At 35.0% G+C, this 17,887-nt stretch overlaps 1 protein-coding gene across 1 annotated transcript in view; it reads left to right on the forward strand.

Annotated features, from left to right (window-relative positions):
- The window catches only part of LOC145266984 (transcription termination factor 2-like), a 135,439-nt gene extending 118,031 nt beyond the window's left edge, over positions 1–17,408 (forward strand). Inside the window, exons 22-29 of the mRNA XM_080122827.1 lie at positions 1,002–1,251; positions 3,780–3,920; positions 4,938–4,993; positions 6,338–6,491; positions 6,868–6,950; positions 8,031–8,105; positions 10,414–10,497; positions 16,794–17,408. Coding sequence (XP_079978953.1) covers positions 1,002–1,251; positions 3,780–3,920; positions 4,938–4,993; positions 6,338–6,491; positions 6,868–6,950; positions 8,031–8,105; positions 10,414–10,497; positions 16,794–16,854 — 904 coding nt within the window. The 3' untranslated portion in view covers positions 16,855–17,408. The remainder of the gene's footprint in view (positions 1–1,001; positions 1,252–3,779; positions 3,921–4,937; positions 4,994–6,337; positions 6,492–6,867; positions 6,951–8,030; positions 8,106–10,413; positions 10,498–16,793) is intronic.
- The last annotated feature ends 479 nt before the right edge of the window (positions 17,409–17,887 follow it).

Here is a 17,887-nt window from a genome sequence, read left to right on the forward strand (position 1 = left end):
ATTTTTTTCCCCTATTGAAAAATAAATATTATAACAATACAAACACAGATGCCACATATACATTCATTATGGTCATACTACCAGCCAATATCTGCATATTTTCTAGATATTATCAGTTGATTTAATTCAATTTTGTAAATTTCTATAGCAGTTTTGATGAGTCACTCTACCAAATAAGTCATATTTACAGGTGGTAGAAGCATACTAACTTTATTTTCTCCTCTTACTCTCCTCGATGAGACCGGGAACTTTATACATTTGCCACATTTTTTCACAACCAAGCTGTTCATGGTTAGTTTCTTATTCTGTGCATTTTACATTCGTTCTTTCAACTAGCTTATGTAAATACAAATCCCTCTCTTCACAAGTTCCAGTCACTTTGATTGACTGTTCGTATATGTTTATCAGATAAAGGGAATTTCGAACAGTTACAAAAACCTCATGAGAAATAAATTACATGGTGTCCTGGAATACTCTTGTCACAAAAAAGCAATCGGTTAACAAAAACTGATTGAACGCTGAAAATGCCTCAATAAAGGTATCTGATAGGATAAACAACCTGCCACTCCCCCCACCAAAAAAAAAAAAAAAATATGTGCTCTGCACAATTAGAATAAAGCCAGGTTTAATGCATTTCAGCCCCATTCTTTATCTGTGCCTAAATTAAAACGTAGATTCCATGAGCAAAGTTTCTTTCTTAGAGGTGCACGCCTGTGGAACTCTCTTCCGTTTGCCTGTTTCCCACCTGACTACAACTTGTAAAGAAGACGGGGATTTTATTTCAAACTCTGATGACCTGTTTTTTTTTTGTTTTTTTTTTATTCCAATCAAGTCTGACACAATCAACTCATCCAAATGACTTCTAATCTTGATACTTTCAAACCAACTCTTCAATTGTAAAAGAGAATGTATTTCTGATTGAAATAAAGAAAACTTTTTTTTTTTAATTTCATCTGAGCAAATTCAGCTGAACATGAATTTTGTATCTTTCCTACTTGCAGGTCAGTTGTCATAAACTATATGAAACGACATGAAGATCAAGAATTGCCACATAGAGCAGGGTCATCAAGTGCGGCAACGTCTTCAGCATCTTCACAATCTGGTGGCAATCCTTTCCAAATGGGGTCATCTCAAAAACCTCCTGTCGGTCCACAAATTGTCACCCCTCATTCTACGCAAACTGGGAAAGATATTTTGTTACTCTTATTGCGTTTGCGGCAATGTTGTTGTCATCCAAGTTTACTGAAGGAGGTAAATATCCATTTTCTCTCTCATATATACTCGAAGAATACCCGTCCTAGGATGGGTAAAATTAATTCCCTGTTAAGAACTGTTTCGCACCACTTTTGTGGGAAGTTTTTGAAGATTTGCAAAACTATACATTTTTGGAAAGGTTATTGTCTAAGGAATCAGAAAATCAATGTTTGCATTTGCCTGGATGTGTATATGGTGGCCATATTGGAATTTACAAAATGGCAGTTGTAAAATGTACGCTAAATAAGTTGGAACACTGATTTTAACTGCTAAACCTACATTTTCAGTGTCAAGGATGGTAGTTATAACATTAACCCTTAGATGCATAATTGAGTTGGGGGTGTCAACAAAAAACGGTCCTCTCGTGACGACGACCGGTTCTACGCATGCGTCAGATGACGTCATGACCTGATTTACTTTAAATACTTGAAGAATTGACTAAATTTCATGTATGTCGCGTTAGCTCAGTTGGTTTGTTATCTAAACGTTTTGGGTTCGAATCGTGGTGTGAGATGTCTTTTTTTTTTCTTTTTTTTTTTTTTTTCTTTTTTAAATTTAAATATTGAACCAGTGTTATTTAAGCCATTTTTCAAGTAACGTTCAATTTTCTGCTTGTTTGTTTTTTACTTCACTTATCCACCCCCAACCACACATCCAAAAACACCCGGGTACCCACCGATTTTTTAAAATTTTAATATCGAAACAGGCTTATTTAAGCCATTTTTCATGTGTTCGTTTTTCTGTTTTCTTTTTTCGATTTTTATATTTAACATCGTTCGTTTGCCTTACGTTAGGTTTTTTTTGGGGGGGGGGGTTCGATATTTTAATTGCCAGCCTTCCATGCATTCACTGGGTCCGACAACACAGGGAGGTTCTCCTGTATAGGCAAGGTAACCTGGCTGCAGATTACATCAAAGTAGATGATGTTGTCAAGGGGCTGCAGATGCTTATAGAAGAAGCAGAAGTGACAGAAGGAATGCTGTCAACACTGGAGTCCTTCGTACATGCAGCTTATTCAGTCAAAAGTATCAATATCAAGTTAATCCCTGAACTGCGATGGCATCTGTTCTGCAAGCATAAGGCAGAAAGTGACAGGCTCCCTCCAACACCTGCAGCTTTGAAGCAGCACATTTTGAGAGTCCATGTCCAAGCAAGGAGATGGGCATAAGCAGCCATTGCTCTGTAGATTCCACAACTGGATTCCCTGCAAAATGGGTTCTTCAAGCAGTTGGATGGCATGCTGAAACCAACGATCACAGAGGTCCTCCCAGCCCATAAGGCCATCCTTGAGATGGTCTAATGCAAATGTAAATCTGACTGTTCTTCTGGCAGATGTTCCTGCAGGACTAAGGACTTAGCCTGTACTGACATGTGACAGTGCCGCAGCCAGTGCCAGAACGATGAAGATTCCCATGCTGTGATGCACAAAAGTGATGATTATGATGATGATTATGCATAGACTATGATCAAACATGTTCTAATGTTTAAGATTGTTATGCAAACATCCAAAGTTTACAGTTAAAAGACATCTCAATAAAAATAACTGCTTTAGTATCTGACTGACTGCCTGGGCTGTTGTTTTTTACCCATATGGTGGATTATGGGAGGTTACAAAAGATGAAATGATAACTTGAACCATTGGATTCCTTGACATTGAAAATGTAAGTTTATAACAGTTAAAATCAGTGTTCCAGCTTATTTAGAGGCCTAGATATTACAAAAGGACAGGATTGTGATAAAAGGAAGGGGAAGTGGGGGGGGGGTAATCACATAGTACTTATCTCTTAGAAAAGGTATAATCCAAATGAGATGAAAGATCCTTAGAAACAAATTAGAAACAAAGTATTCAAGAGGAGTCATCGTTCAATTTCAAGCTTTCCAAAATTTTAACAGTTCCTTGATATTTGAGGTAACATCATTCTTTGAGATGTCCGCCCTTTTTTTGCTGCATCAATAAATACATATAAGCATGTTGGCCCTTTATCCCATGCAGTTATCTTCAAATTGAGTTAGAGTGCATGGCGAATTTAACAATCTCTTCACCACAGATCCCATCAATTCACATCTGCCCATCTCGGCAGTTGATTTAACGATAAATCTTTTTTAATATTTCCTACTTCATGTGCATCATTTTTTACACCAATTTTTATTTCAATTTATTTGCTTTCCTTTTATTTTTATCTTAAGAGAGGAAGAACAAATATATGGGGAGGGTAAGGAGATGACGAAATGTGTAATGTGACGATGGTATGTAGGGGTAGTTTGTCTACGCCATTATCATTATTAACATGTGGGCATCATGAATTTGTTGCTTTTTTTTTTCTTTTCACTGATCAAATAAAAATCTAATAAAGGAATCTTTGTCGTCACGCATTTTAACTGACTCTCATAACGTTATCACCAGTTAATCATGCTCGCACGTAACAATATGTGGAGGATAGGTGCTCTTGTATGTGTAAGAACCAACTTATTTCTATTTAAAAAAATATTCTTGCATCCTGTTTTTGTTTTTATTAATCCTCTAGGAAGAATTTGATGAAACCGGATTGGATTTGGGATTAGAAGATCAAATGAAGGATTTGTTGTTGACAGAAAATGCTGATCCAAATGAATGTGACGCAACAGTTGGAAAAGATATTCTTGATCCCAGTACAAAAAGTACTAAGGTAAAAGTTTAGGCATTGCATCATATCAATCAAGCCCATAAGCATTTGCTTACAACCCAACTTCTCCCCCTCTCTACTTGCACATCTTTTTGTTAACACTTGCTTTTATTTTCATTTGTTGCCACAAAAGTAGATAAAGCTACAATTCTCTTCACTTTAATAAAAATTCCATTCTTATTCTTCATCATAATTCATTATTAGTTTGACTTTTTTTATGAACAGGACAACTTATTATTTTGCTAATAATTTTAAAACCGCTTCAGTGTGAGAGAACATTGAAGTGGAAATTTTTACTTAAAGATTGTTTTTGCATAACATACTTATCTCACATTATATTTTGTTACATTTCATGCTTATCGCATCCCCCTCCTCTGCACTTATCCCATCCCCCTCCTCTGCACTTATCCCATCCTCCTTCCTCTGCGCTTATCCCATCCTCCCTCTTTTGCGCTTATCCCATCCTCCCTCTTTTGCGCTTATCCCATCCTCCCTCTTTTGCGCTTATCCCATCCCCCCTCCTCTACGCTTATCCCATCCCCCTCCTTTACATTTATCCCATCCCTCCTCTTCTGCATTTAGCCCATCCCCCTTCTCTGCATTTAGCCCATCTCACTCCTCTGCATTTAGCCCATTCCCCCCTCCTCTGCATTTATCGCATCCCCCCTCCTCTGCATTTATCGCATCCTCCCTCCTCTGCATTTATCCCATCCCCCCCTCCTCTGCATTTAGCCCATTCCCCTCTTCTGCATTTATCCCATTCCCCCCTCCTCTGCATTTATCCCATTCCCCCCTCCTCTGCATTTATCCCATACCCCCCTCCTCTGCATTTATCCCATCCCCCCTCCTCTGTCTCCTTATCTGTTCTTAGCCTATTTCCCTCATCCACTTTGCTAGCACCTCACTGATGCTATCACTTTCATTTGTAGCCACAAAAGTGAATAAAACTCAATTTTTTTTTATTTTAAATGAATTCTATTATTATTCTTTTGATTTAAAATGCTATTATTCCTCCTTCAGATTACCGCTCTCATGGAAGAAATGGAAGAAATAATAAAGAAAGAAAAAGCAAAATGGTATTTAATTTTGATTTTTGCGTCACATCTTACAATAATCCAGTATGACAAACAATTTTTTATTTTGTTATATATAAAGCAAAGTTGTCTGTATGTATGTTTGTTGCAGCATCACAGTTAAATGGTTTATCTAACAGCCAAACTAACCACAGATTTGGAATCAACACCTTCTATCTGATGTCTTTAGCAATGTCAGTTCTTGAACCTTTTTTGAAACTCGTTATTCAAAACTAAAATTGCATAAAAATAACATTAGAAACAAATGTTCTGACATTTCCAGTATTCCTTTCAGCTGGACAAATAACTATTTTTTCTTTTTTCTATTTTTTTTTAAATTTCTTGAACAAATTGCCACAGATATATAAAGGGTTACTGTAAATTTGGAGCTACATGCATAGGTGCATCCTAAGTTATGCAGTGAGATATTTGTTCACATGACATTTAAATGTCTGCATGTTGGTACAGTCAGCAAAATGGAGAGTAGGAAGAAAATTCCAAACATTAACAGTTTAAGGAAAGACACTATTAGAGCAAAACGTTTTCTGGTATCTGGTTGTTGGGTCTGTCAGAGGTATTTATGTCGATGAGCCATCAGGGCAGTAAGTTCATCAGGACATATTTCATTGAAATAGATGTAAAACAAGCATAGGAATGCAATATTGTGGTGATAGGACAAAGGTTGTAGACAGTGTGGGATTTATTAGATTAATGATTCTCTTTTTAAAATTGTTTAAAAGAGGTAGACTAGTGGCAGATGTGACCATGCATGGGTGAATAGTGGCTTTATAGAGATATAGGATATTGACAGGTGTAAGACGTTTTCTAGTCTGATAGAGAGAGCTCACCTTCTTTGCAGCAAACTTGGCACTATCTTCTATGTATTTGTTCCCATTCATGTTGACTATGAATGTTAGGTTGAGGAGTTTGAATGTTGGAATCTTGAGTAGGGTGCTATCACCATTGCAATTGGTGATTGGAAAAGTATTTTTATAATTGTTAAAGCAAAATAGCTTTCTGTCTTGGTAACATTAAGTACGATACCGAGGCTTGTGAATCTAGTTTGCCCCTACTATTTAACCCATAACACTGGAGAGAGGTCAAACAGATTCAGTGTAAAACATAACTCTAAACAGCCGTCAAACTCTTGGAAAAGGTATTCACACTCACTCCACTACTCTAAAATCCATCTTTCCCAGCCCTTTTTACTTTCGATCCTTCCTACCCTACTTTCCAATTGTATTAATTACTTAACTCAGTCTGCCCCAACCTGGTTTTGTGTATGGCCATAAAATACAACCTACCACAAACTTTTAATGTCTTTTAAAAAAAAAAATTTTTTTCCAGCGTTGTCGTCTCTGAGTGGACAAAAATGTTATCTCTCGTTGCTCTTCATGTGAAAGAGGCTGGTTTGCGCTATCATTTGCTGCAGGGTGATGTCACTCCACAAAAGCGAATGGCAATGGTACAAGATTTCAATGAAAATACTAATGGGCCTGAGGTAAGAATTAAGAATAACTTTTAACCAAATGTCCATTTTTTTAAACGTCTGCCAAATTGACTTAAAGTCTCTCTCCTTCTTTCTTTTTCCTCTCTTTGCTTTCACTCTTTCACTCGCTTCCAATTATCTAATTTTGCTCAACGAAATAAAATAAATACACATTATCTATTTTTACCTATAACAATAAAGTTCAAAGTTATTTGTCGCCTTTCTCCAGCTAAAACCTTTACAAATATTTAAAAATATTTAAATATTCATCCATAAAAATTTCAATCTCAAATCAAAAAAGTCCAAAGGAATCATCATCATCATGAATAAAATATTGTTCCTTTTGAATCTATCAAATGGTTTTTCGCACATCTATTTTTATTTTCAGGTGATGTTGTTGTCCCTCAAGGCCGGAGGAGTCGGACTCAATTTAATCGGAGGAAGCCATTTATTTCTTATGGACAGCCATTGGTAAGTTGAACAGGCAATAACAGACCACACACCAGAACAATATGGTAAACATTTGCTAAAAAAATTGTTCAAATATTTGTGTATACACACACACACACACATAATTATATAATAAAAAAATCTGATACTGCATACTGACTGTTATTTTAGTATCAAACTCCTCTTCTAAAAAAACGACCCTGGTGTCTAACTCTGTCCTGTGGGGAGACATTGTAAATAGGAACATCTATAAAATTATGGTTATATCATTCTGATTTACGGATCATTTTGAAATAAAAATTTATAAATGTTTTAGAGAAGTCAACAATTCTCTAGAAATATGTGTAAAAGTTACTTTGTTCCAAAATTCACATTAACTCATAGAATGATACAACTATGATTCAATACTTTATTAATTTGTTCTATTTAAATATTGAGATTGATCCTTTTATTCAAATCAAATATATAAATTTACTTTAATATTATTACCCATGTATGTGAAATTATATAGTGTACTTGTCCAATGTTGCCTGAGAGCTTTTTTACTTTTTGTTTTGCTCTTAACTTACATAAATATTTTTTTTTTAAACTCTTAAATTTGTAAATAATAAGAAGCTATGAGCCAGGGATGGCAAATCAACAAACAGGTTAATAGAAAAAGGAGTGCTGATTACATGGCAACTGCAAGGAGGAGGTGATTATCTAGTTAATGTCAGTTTTTTATGTTAGCAAATGTGAGAGTGGATATTAATGTAGCTTGAAATTGGATCAAAAACATTTTATTCCATTTTACAATTGCAGTTTTGATTCCAATAAATTTTCAATTAATAGTAAATAATTTCTCAGTGTCAAAGGTTGTCAGTGTAGAATTCAGAAATTTATTATTTAATTTGAATTATTCAAACTAGTTTTCATCTTGAATTTTATTCTCACAACATTATGGTCAATGTAAACTCTGACTTTGGGTGCTTTTTGATAAACTCGATTTATTATTAATCCTCATCTTGAAAATTGTGAAGCATAATAATAAATAAATAAAAACTTTAATCTGCCATAATCTATTTTCCACATATTTTTTATTTTATTTTATGATCTTTTTAGGAATCCAGCTTTGGAAGAACAGACTTGTGATCGTATTCATCGAGTTGGACAGAAAAAAGATGTCAAAATCCACAGGTAAGTCTAGCACACAAAAACTTAAGCAAATTTTTAAATTCCAACATCTGTAAGGAGTGTCTTAAATCTTAGTATCCCTAACAATTTTTAAATTAGATAAAAAAAATTAACTAATAAATTAAAACAGTTGAATTTAAAATTCAAAGATAAAAATTAAACAAATTTTAGTTTTAAAAAATATTGATATTTGATAAAACTTATAATAAGGATTCTAAACAAAGTTAAGTAATTTTGATTTTAATCTTTATAAGGGGAGATACATATGTTATATAGGGGTTTCATTGAGAGAGTCTTATTATAAATGATGCTTAGAAAGAGTCTTATTACACGCGCAGTCTTAGAAGAGTCTTATTAGAGTGTTTGTCGTTGAGAGAGAGTCTTATTACAAGTGATGCTGTTGAGAGAGTTCTAGAGAGGGATGTTGTGAGAGAGATTGTACGTTCCGTGTTCGTGTTATGACAATTCATATATATTAAAAATATGTTCATTCTTAGGTTAATAGATGTGTTGCTATGTGAAGCTCTTAGAGTGAGGAGATAGTGTTCAGACAGTCTTAGTGTAGATATGAGATGTAGATTCACATTGTGGATATGAGATGTGTATGTTAAGACATTTTATAACACAGACATATAATAACAATTCACTTTACCTTTTTGTAAGAATCACAGACACAAAGACGAGCTTTATCAAAACACATGATGGGTTTATTTCTTCACGACCGGCTGTGGTTTTCTCATCAAGAATTCAAAGCTTCACATATTAAGTTTAAAAGTGATCGTCTCGCTTCTAGACGTTCGAATTTCAAACTCCAGACTCTCTCTGAGTTTCTCACTGACTGTCTCCCTAACTAACTAACTCTCACTTCCTATATTGAGAAATCCATGCATGTCCGGCCTCGTGAACAAAATTCACGTGTTTCAACATGCACGACTTTGCACGTTTCCGACATTATGATTTCCCAATAACCTATTTTTTCTTTGATGTTTTTACAAAGGAATTAAACCTACATATCTAATTTATTTAACCCATATTTTATTATCCACATTCTTTCTGACAATTGAATAGTTTATTTATTATTATTTCATCAGAATTGACAGTTTACTGGACATTCCATTTAAACCTATTGTTCTTCAAAACTTATATCCAAGGTTCCATTTCTGCTTTCTCTCATTTTATTTTCATTTTAAGTAATCTCTCTATTTTTATACTTACATGAAAAGGGGACAGCCCTTATCATGTAACACATATGGTAATAAACTTTCTGTTTGAAGAATTTTACCGTTGGGATAGGTATTCTTCTAATATATGTTTTCGTCTACTTATGGTTTAAGAGTTTTAGCAAGATATACAAATGAATACCCGTTATATATAACTAGCGGGGTTGTCCAGGTGTGTTAGAGGTGTGGGGGGGGGGGTAAGTCAAAACAAAGCGAAGTAATAACCCTGTTTAAATATTATTAAAAAAAAAACACACAATGCTAAAGCTTCTTAAAAAAAATCGGAAAAACAAAAAAAAAGCGTACATGATGGAAAAAACAATGTTAAACCTTCTTGGGGGGGGGGTGCATTTGAAAAAGAAAAGTTTTGGGGAAGGAGGTAGGTTCGAACCCAAATTCTTGAAGCGAAAGCGAAAAAAAAAGATTGATGACTTATGTCAACACTATGAAGATAGGGGAATGAGAATTGATGAAATCTAATGATTAAAAAGTGAATTAACAGGTGCGTAAATTTAATGAGGTCAAACATCAATCCCGCAGTTAAGTTTGGCTGCAAGGCAGTTTTTTCGGTTTTGTTCCCCAAGATGTTGAGTTAGGAGGAAACCAGCTCCCCATAAAAAATGGGGGTGTCCGAATGAAAAGCAATTGTCTGATATGACGGTTTTCACTGCACTAATCAAAGCTGATTTGCTTTCTGGACGTCCCCGGCGCAAAGCCGAGGAAGTGATTGTTTCAATTAGTTTCACTTTATTTATACTAAAAAGCTGAACAAACATGCGACACAACGAAATAGTGCAAATTTTATAAAAGTCGATCAAAATAAATTTAGACATGACATCCCTTTGCAAATCATAGATATTATGATCTAGGGGGTATATAAACAGTTCTAAGAAATAGTAAACCCCTCCCCCGTCCGTCCCCGGAGAAGCCCGTCAAAAAAAGCCTTTCTTGGACATACAAAAATGTGCTCGACGCATTTGCCTTTTATATATATATAGATACCAAAGTGTAGACCATGTGTGATAAGGTCCATTTTTGTGATTTTATTTTTTTATACCCCCCTATGTTTTTTTTGGATTTTTTTTTTTCAGATATATTTGTGAAAATACAATTGAAGAAAAAATTTTGGCTCTTCAGGAAAAAAAGCGAAGTTTGGCTCGTGATATTCTCACTGGGTAAGAAAATATGGAATTTAAAATTTTTCTTTCGCCTTTAATGATCAGACTTGTGATCATCAACATTTTATTGCTTACTGGGGGGGGGAGGGATTTATCATCGATAAAAGTGAAATTATTACTACACCAAGAAGTTTGTTTCTCCAAAGCATTATGTCCTCCCTATTTCATTAACCCTTTGGTGCCTTTCATCACTCGCACTCCTCGATTTTCATTCTTCCTCGTTTTAATTAGCCACAAATTAATCTGTTCTGTAATGCATTATTTTAAAGTAAATGAAACTTGTGTGCCTGTGTGCTGGAGGGAATGCAATGCGATACAATGTAGCATGCCTATTTTACATTCACAGAGGTCTAGTGAATTGAAGGATAAATTAGCTGTGAAACTTAAGTGGAGGAAATTCCTTGGACAGTTGCACCCTATTGATAGTAGTCTTCACAAAGAGATGGTGCTAGATAATAACACTCTTGAAATTCACTTTTCCTGCTACATAGATTCTATGCTGAACACAGATGGATGATGTGAACTCATTGCAACCATAAGGGTGATGGCAATATGGGCAAAATTGTGTAAGCTGTTGCCTCTTATAACATAAATAATATCGATATAATATAGAAATTTAGAGACTATTAGTGAAGATTATGGCCCCACTGACAGGTTGCTAACTCCAAATATTGTGTGCCATGGATTTTTCATTCATCTTATGGTTGTATCAGCATTTTCTCACTGGTAACCATCGATGGGGACACACACTGGTCCACAAATATAAAACAAAACACAAGAAAAACACGGATGCTGATGCTTCACATATATTATGTCAATTGGACTCTAGGTGTGTGTTTTTACATGCTAATTCATATGCACATTCTGTCAAGGCTGAGTGTATATATTGCCGTCAGTTCATTTCCCTATCTCCCTCAGAGAATGTCCTAGTGACCAACTTAATTGTAAATAGTTGATGAGTGACCAATTGTTCTCGGCCATATCCAAAATCCAACTGTCGACCTCAGAGTTCAAGCCTCAACTAACTAAATGTCTGACTGATCCTTACTCTCCTACATCAAGTGTCGTTCCTATTGTTCGATCCTTTGTTCATAATTCAGTCACTTTGCTATCACCATTCGTCACACCCTAATTTAAACCTTATTTTATTTCTTTTTGTCTGTGTTAAGAACAAATTCCTATCCATTGTTTATTGATAAGTCCTTTTAGTACTAAACTGGCTTCATCTATCTTTGTCATCTATCCTTTGTTCTTTTCCTACCTCTCCACCCCTTACACTCTACAAACATATTGTCACAAGATGACAGGTTTGACCAACTGTTTACAACCTACATGGCTGATCCCTGTTACAGCAAGCTGCTTAAAGTTGTGAGGACTGTTCTGGTATTCATGGTCAGACCAGTATTGAGAGGATTCTTAGTAAACAAAGAAATAGAGGTGGAGAGCATGAAGGATGAGACTCTACTAGCACAGAGAATTATCTATGATCAAGTCAAGGTAGCAGGAGGAATGTGTCAAGTGCTAATAATCAATCCCCTCATTGTTTTATTCTCCCTGGCCAGACAGAAGTATGAAATGTACATGGGAAAGCAAAAACATAGACAAAAACTCAAGAGAAAGGTGAACCTTGAGCAGGTAGAATTGAATACGAAAATGAGACTGGAAAAAGGATATATCATTGACTTCATCAGCAGATACCTTGCCCTGAAAGCAGAGAATTCTGGTAACTTGACTCTGTCAAATGCTTTCAGAAAGTCAGCCTGTGAAAAAATAAACTGAACTGCCTAAACTCGAAGAAAAGCTTCAAGCCAAACAAGAACTGAAAATGATACAAAATCACTAAGTGACAAAATATACAGTGTAGTAATGAGTTTAATTGTAAATAGTTGATGAGTTTTGTTGTGCATTATTGTAGAGAACTTTCTTTAAAACTACTTTATGAAATAGATAAATGAAAGTGGCTTTCCCTGTTGTCAGTTACAAAGTTTTTTGGTTTATTATATCATTATTTATGTATAAAATTTTGTTTTGAAAACTTGAATTTTGTCTACAGAAAGTCTCGAAAAGGCTTTGAAAATGGACGATGAAAATCTGTATGAACCTTGGTATAGCAGCTGTGTTAGAAGGTTCATGTTATACAGTAACAAATGCCCATCACTTTCCTAGTTTTCCCTCATTCCACTGCAGCGCAATGAAAACTCCATGATTAGATGAATTTGCAATAAGAAATCTGCCCAAACTTAGCACATTAGGCTAATGAATTTTCTGAAAGCACTATATTTGCCAAGCATAGAACTTATCGGAAGGATGACTAGATTATTTTGATACATTTATGTTGAGCACTTTTTTCTCAAATCATTGCAGAAATGTGTAAACTAAAGTGGGTTTGCAAAATATCCAAAACGTCTAATTCCCCATCCCCCCAAAAAAAGGGAAAACTGACATGAAATAATAAAAGTGAAAGACTGTTAAGTTTTTAAAAAATGCATGGCTCTGTGATTTTTCAAAATTTGAAAGGAATTTATAAGCATTTAAACTTTCAAAGAAACTGTTGAATAAACTGGCATTAAAATTTTTAGTTATTCCTCATGTATTAAAGAATCGAAATGTGGTATTATACAAAATGTGGAAATTATACAAAATTTCATATACAAATTATACAAAATGTGGTATTATATACAAAAATTATACAAAATGTGGTATTATATACAAAAATTATACAAAATGTGGTATTATACAAAATTTCGAAATGTGGAATATATGAATATATTCCTGGGTTCTTGAGTTTTGTGAGTTTTGACCAGTTGCTATGGAGCATTTGGTTTGCATTTCTTTTGTTTTTGTCAAAGAAAGTGTTATCTTAGGTCCGACAAAAGGGATAAGTCTGCAAATTCTAAGAAAATGACCGCAGATAAGTGAATAAGGCATTTTTATCTTAGAAAAAAATGAACTTCTTTTATTCTTATATTATCAGTTCTGTGTAATCGACTTGGAACAAACTCACTTACTGTTGACTACAAAATGTAAACTGAATCTCTATGCAAAGAAAAAATTGTCATTTAAAAACACCACCCTCTACACTATTTAAAGTCTGCATAGCAAGCTGTTCATTGGGGAAGCTTTCAAATACAGGTGCTTACCTCTATTGTCCTCCAGTACTCATCAACTCCAGGTTATTTCAAAACAAAATTTCTTTTTGACTGACACACAATATGAAATACGATTTCCAAAGTCAAGTCAGTCAGTGTTCAACATTGCAGATTTAAAAAGAAAAATGTTTTGTAATTGAATTATTATTTCACTAATTAATTTAACTTTATTGTATATTTGATTTTAATCTCATAAATTTAATCTTACACCTCTCCTTCTTCTCCACCTCCTTTTCCCTGCAATCAGGGATATGAGTTCTCCAGTGTTTAGCAAAATTTCACTTTTTTTTTATCGAGGCTATTTGATCAAAATCTGCTTTTTTATTTTAAATAAGAAAAGGCTAACTTTCACTTTGATGGTTAAGATTTCAAGTAATTTATTGTGAGAGTAGCGGAGTTAAATGACTTTTGTTTCATCAAAGAGTGACTGCCTGTCTCTTTCTCCTCATATGTGCACTCTGTTTTTCTCTATATTTTGATTTTTTTTGTTGCAACAGATTGGAGTTATTTAGGAAAAAAAAATGTTTTTTGTGGTGGTCTCTCTCCACACACACACCAGGTTGAAAATTAAATTTGTATTTTAGTTATACTTTATTATAAACTAGCAAGCCACCTGGCATTGCCTGGTCATAAAATATGCATAAATATTATATTTTAATTAATGCAAATTTTCTTATTTATTATAAACAGAAATACTGTGGGTATTAAACGTAACATTAAATTCCTTTAAAAAGTAAAACAAACGGGAGGGAAAAACTGTGACATGTGCATGCAAGTATTGTTTTTTCTAAACAGTTCACTTGTAAGTAAAAAAAATATGTGCAAGCTGAGATCGAAACCAAATTTTAAAGACAGTGAATCGAGTACGATAATCATTAAGCCAGCTTGACACAATCTTTAAAATGTGTTATCAAACCTATTTATTCTGAACATAAGTAATCTATCGTGTGCATCATTCACGCATGCGCATTCGTGAAACAGTTGACAAACAGGTAAAAATCCAATGATTCCCCACGTACCAATTTTTTAATTTTGATCCTTTAGCAGCTCTTTCTTCCAGATGAAAACCAATTAAAGTCTTCCACATGTTTGAATACCCTGTATACCAAAATTCAAGTATGTAGATCAAAAATTTGTTTAGTATATATATATATATATATATATATATATATATATATATATATATATATATATAGGTTAAGAAGTGTCCTCACACACATTTTTTTTTTTTTTTTTTTATTACATTTTCACCCCAAACAAGGCGCATTGCCACTTTGGTGTAGGGGGCTACTATCAGGGGCAGTAACTACTGGGGCACTATGTTGGGATTTGGGCAGCAAGATGTCGATTCACGTTGCACTTGAACTTCTACATGTCAGTACAGTTGGGGAAACAGAAACTTGGAATGGAATTCCAGAGTCTAGCGGTTCTGTGGAAGAAACTACTGGAGTAGAAAGATCTTTTACATCTAGGGATCTCTACTGTGTGGGGGTGGGATTTAGCTGCCTGTCGGGTTTATCGAGGGTGTCTATGTCGTGGGGGCACAAGTGTCTGCAGTTCGTCAGAGCATTCACCATTAAAATACTTGTAGAACAGGCAGAGGGATGCAACGTTTCGTCGATGGGACAGAGGCTGAAGCTTAGATGCCAGTTCAGGGCCTATCAGATTAGCGACTCTTTTTTTAACCTTGTCTAGGAGCGAGAGACTAGTAGCAGATGCACCAGCCCAAATGTGACAATAATACTCCATACATGGGCGAATGGTGGCCTTATAGAGGTACAGGATTCTTTCAGGTGTCAATAGTTTTCTAGCACAGTAGAGAGAGCCTACCTTCCTTGCAGCGGCCCTGGCAATGTTTTCAATATAATTGTTCCAACTCATGTTTCCTGTGAACGTTAGGCCAAGCAGTTTGAAAGATGTACTCTCAGACAGGGAGTCACTGGCCATTGCTATTGGTGGCAGAGAAGGTTTCTTGTAATTATTGAAGGAAACCAGTTTAGTCTTGGCAGCATTGAATGTGACCATCCATTTATGTCCCCATTCCACTACAGATTGGAGGTCATCCTTTAGTGTTTTTGCCATTTCTTTAGATATGTGTTCATTTGTTTTCCTGTCATGTCTGTTATAGAGTGTAGTGTCATCAGCATATATACCCATCTCGGAGGCAGTTTTGTCGGGGAGTTCAATCACACTGTTTAGACGTACGACTGTCGAGGACAACCTGGATTTTTCTCTTATCTAAGAAGGATTTAATTATGTTAAGTATTCTACCAGTGATACCGTATGATTTAATTTTCCTGAGGAGACCCTTGTGCCATACCCTGTCAAAAGCCTTAGATATAACATACAACACAACATTAGGTACTTTTATTTTCTCTACCTCTCTCCCTCGACCCAGGACTGCACCATAATAAACAAAGTCTCTGACAGCATAGACACAGCACTCTCTCTTGACACTAGCGCACAGGTACATGTATTTGGTGACTTTAATGCTCACCACAAAAACTGGCTTGGATTCTCTACTCACACAGATGCAGCGGGCAGCACAACACATAGTTTTGCTATATCTCACTCCCTGTCACAAATGGTTACGTTTCCAACCTGTTTCCCTGATCAGCAAGAACAACAAGCATCACTTCTAGATCTTTCTGACTACAGTTCCCGAGGATTGCTATATGTCACTCCCTATCACAAATGGTTACGTTTCCCTGACCAGCAAGAACAACAAGCATCACTTCTAGATCTGTTTCTGACTACAGTTCCCGAGGATTGCTATATGTCACTCTCTATCACAAATGGTTACGTTTCCCTGACCAGCAAGAACAACAAGCATCACTTCTAGATCTGTTTCTGACTACAGTTCCCCGAGGATTTTATAGATATACGAGATTTAATTTGATCCTTACCAAAATTCAAATCTTATCTGATGTCTGCAATTGGATTTCAATTTTTTCTGGAATGAATAAATCACCTCATTTTCTTTTTCAGAATATTTTACAGATTAAATTTGGAGGATTTTAAAACAAATTGTTTTTCAATATGATCACTTTCTAGCTATGTATATTTTTAATCATTTCCTAACTATGTATATTTATCTTTTTTCCATTTCCTAATATATAATTTATTCTATTTTCTTTTTACCAGGAATGGAAAAGAAGCTTCAAAATTGGGACTAAATGATTTACGCATGTTGTTTAACGTCTGAACAAATGAAACCCGGTTTATTCTGTGCCCCTCTTCCTCACACCACCACCAGGGGTGGAAGGCAATATATAAATTGTGTATAATTTGAAGAAATGTATCTTGACACATCTGTTAGTTTGCATACAAGTAAGACACTTCTTGGCACAAAGGCACTACACACATATTAGAGAGATTGTGTGCATGAAAGTGACTCTTTGATCCCTCAATGAGTTATTAGAAACAACTATACAGATTGTGAGCATTTGTTGATTTTTTATATTTATGCAAATGATTTACTAGATCAGCCACGTTCATTCACAGGGGAGTTATCCTTTACTCTCTATTCAAATGTGGAGGATCACCCACATACATGCACACATATCAGTAGCAACTATAGTTCATCAATGTGTGTCTAATCCATTACAAGTTTTAACAAAATATACCAAAGGTATAACTTGAAAAAAATTATTTTCGTATAAAATTAAACAAAATACTTTTTTGATATGTTATTGTTATAATTCTATAACAAATAAACATTTTTTTTTAGAAGAATTTCAATCTGAAAAAAAAAAAAAATGAAAACAAGTTTTCTATATATTTGTTTATTCATTATCCCTTTTCCTTTTTTTTTTACCCCAACCCATGGCGCAAAGTTCTCCAGTAATTCTAGTTCTCTCCTCTTAGATCAGGGCTGAGATCCAAGGAATGTATCTTTAAAGTTGCACACTAATGAGATGCTGTCTCCAAGGGATAAGAGCAGCTCTTAGCATTCTCATGTATACACTGTCCAGTTTTATCTCCAATCTTTTGGTAAAAGTCCACATGCTACTTCCATATGACTGATGTACCAATGGCTTCAAGGAAGGCACATTTTAATTTCATAGCAGAGTTGCAGATTGCTTTCACCTTGTCCAGTCCAGGTTTTACTAATTCACACATTTAGTTCACTCTTTGTGCAACTTTCTTTTGCAACTTTAGGTAGGTAAAATTGACAGAAAGTCACATTTAGGAAAGAGATATTTCCATTTTGGTTCAGGAGCTCCAGTGCTTTGTTT

The sequence above is a fragment of the Euprymna scolopes genome, chromosome 42 (genome assembly GCF_053919585.1).
Source record: "Euprymna scolopes isolate OS-2025 chromosome 42, ASM5391958v1, whole genome shotgun sequence".
NCBI lineage: Eukaryota > Metazoa > Mollusca > Cephalopoda > Sepiida > Sepiolidae > Euprymna > Euprymna scolopes.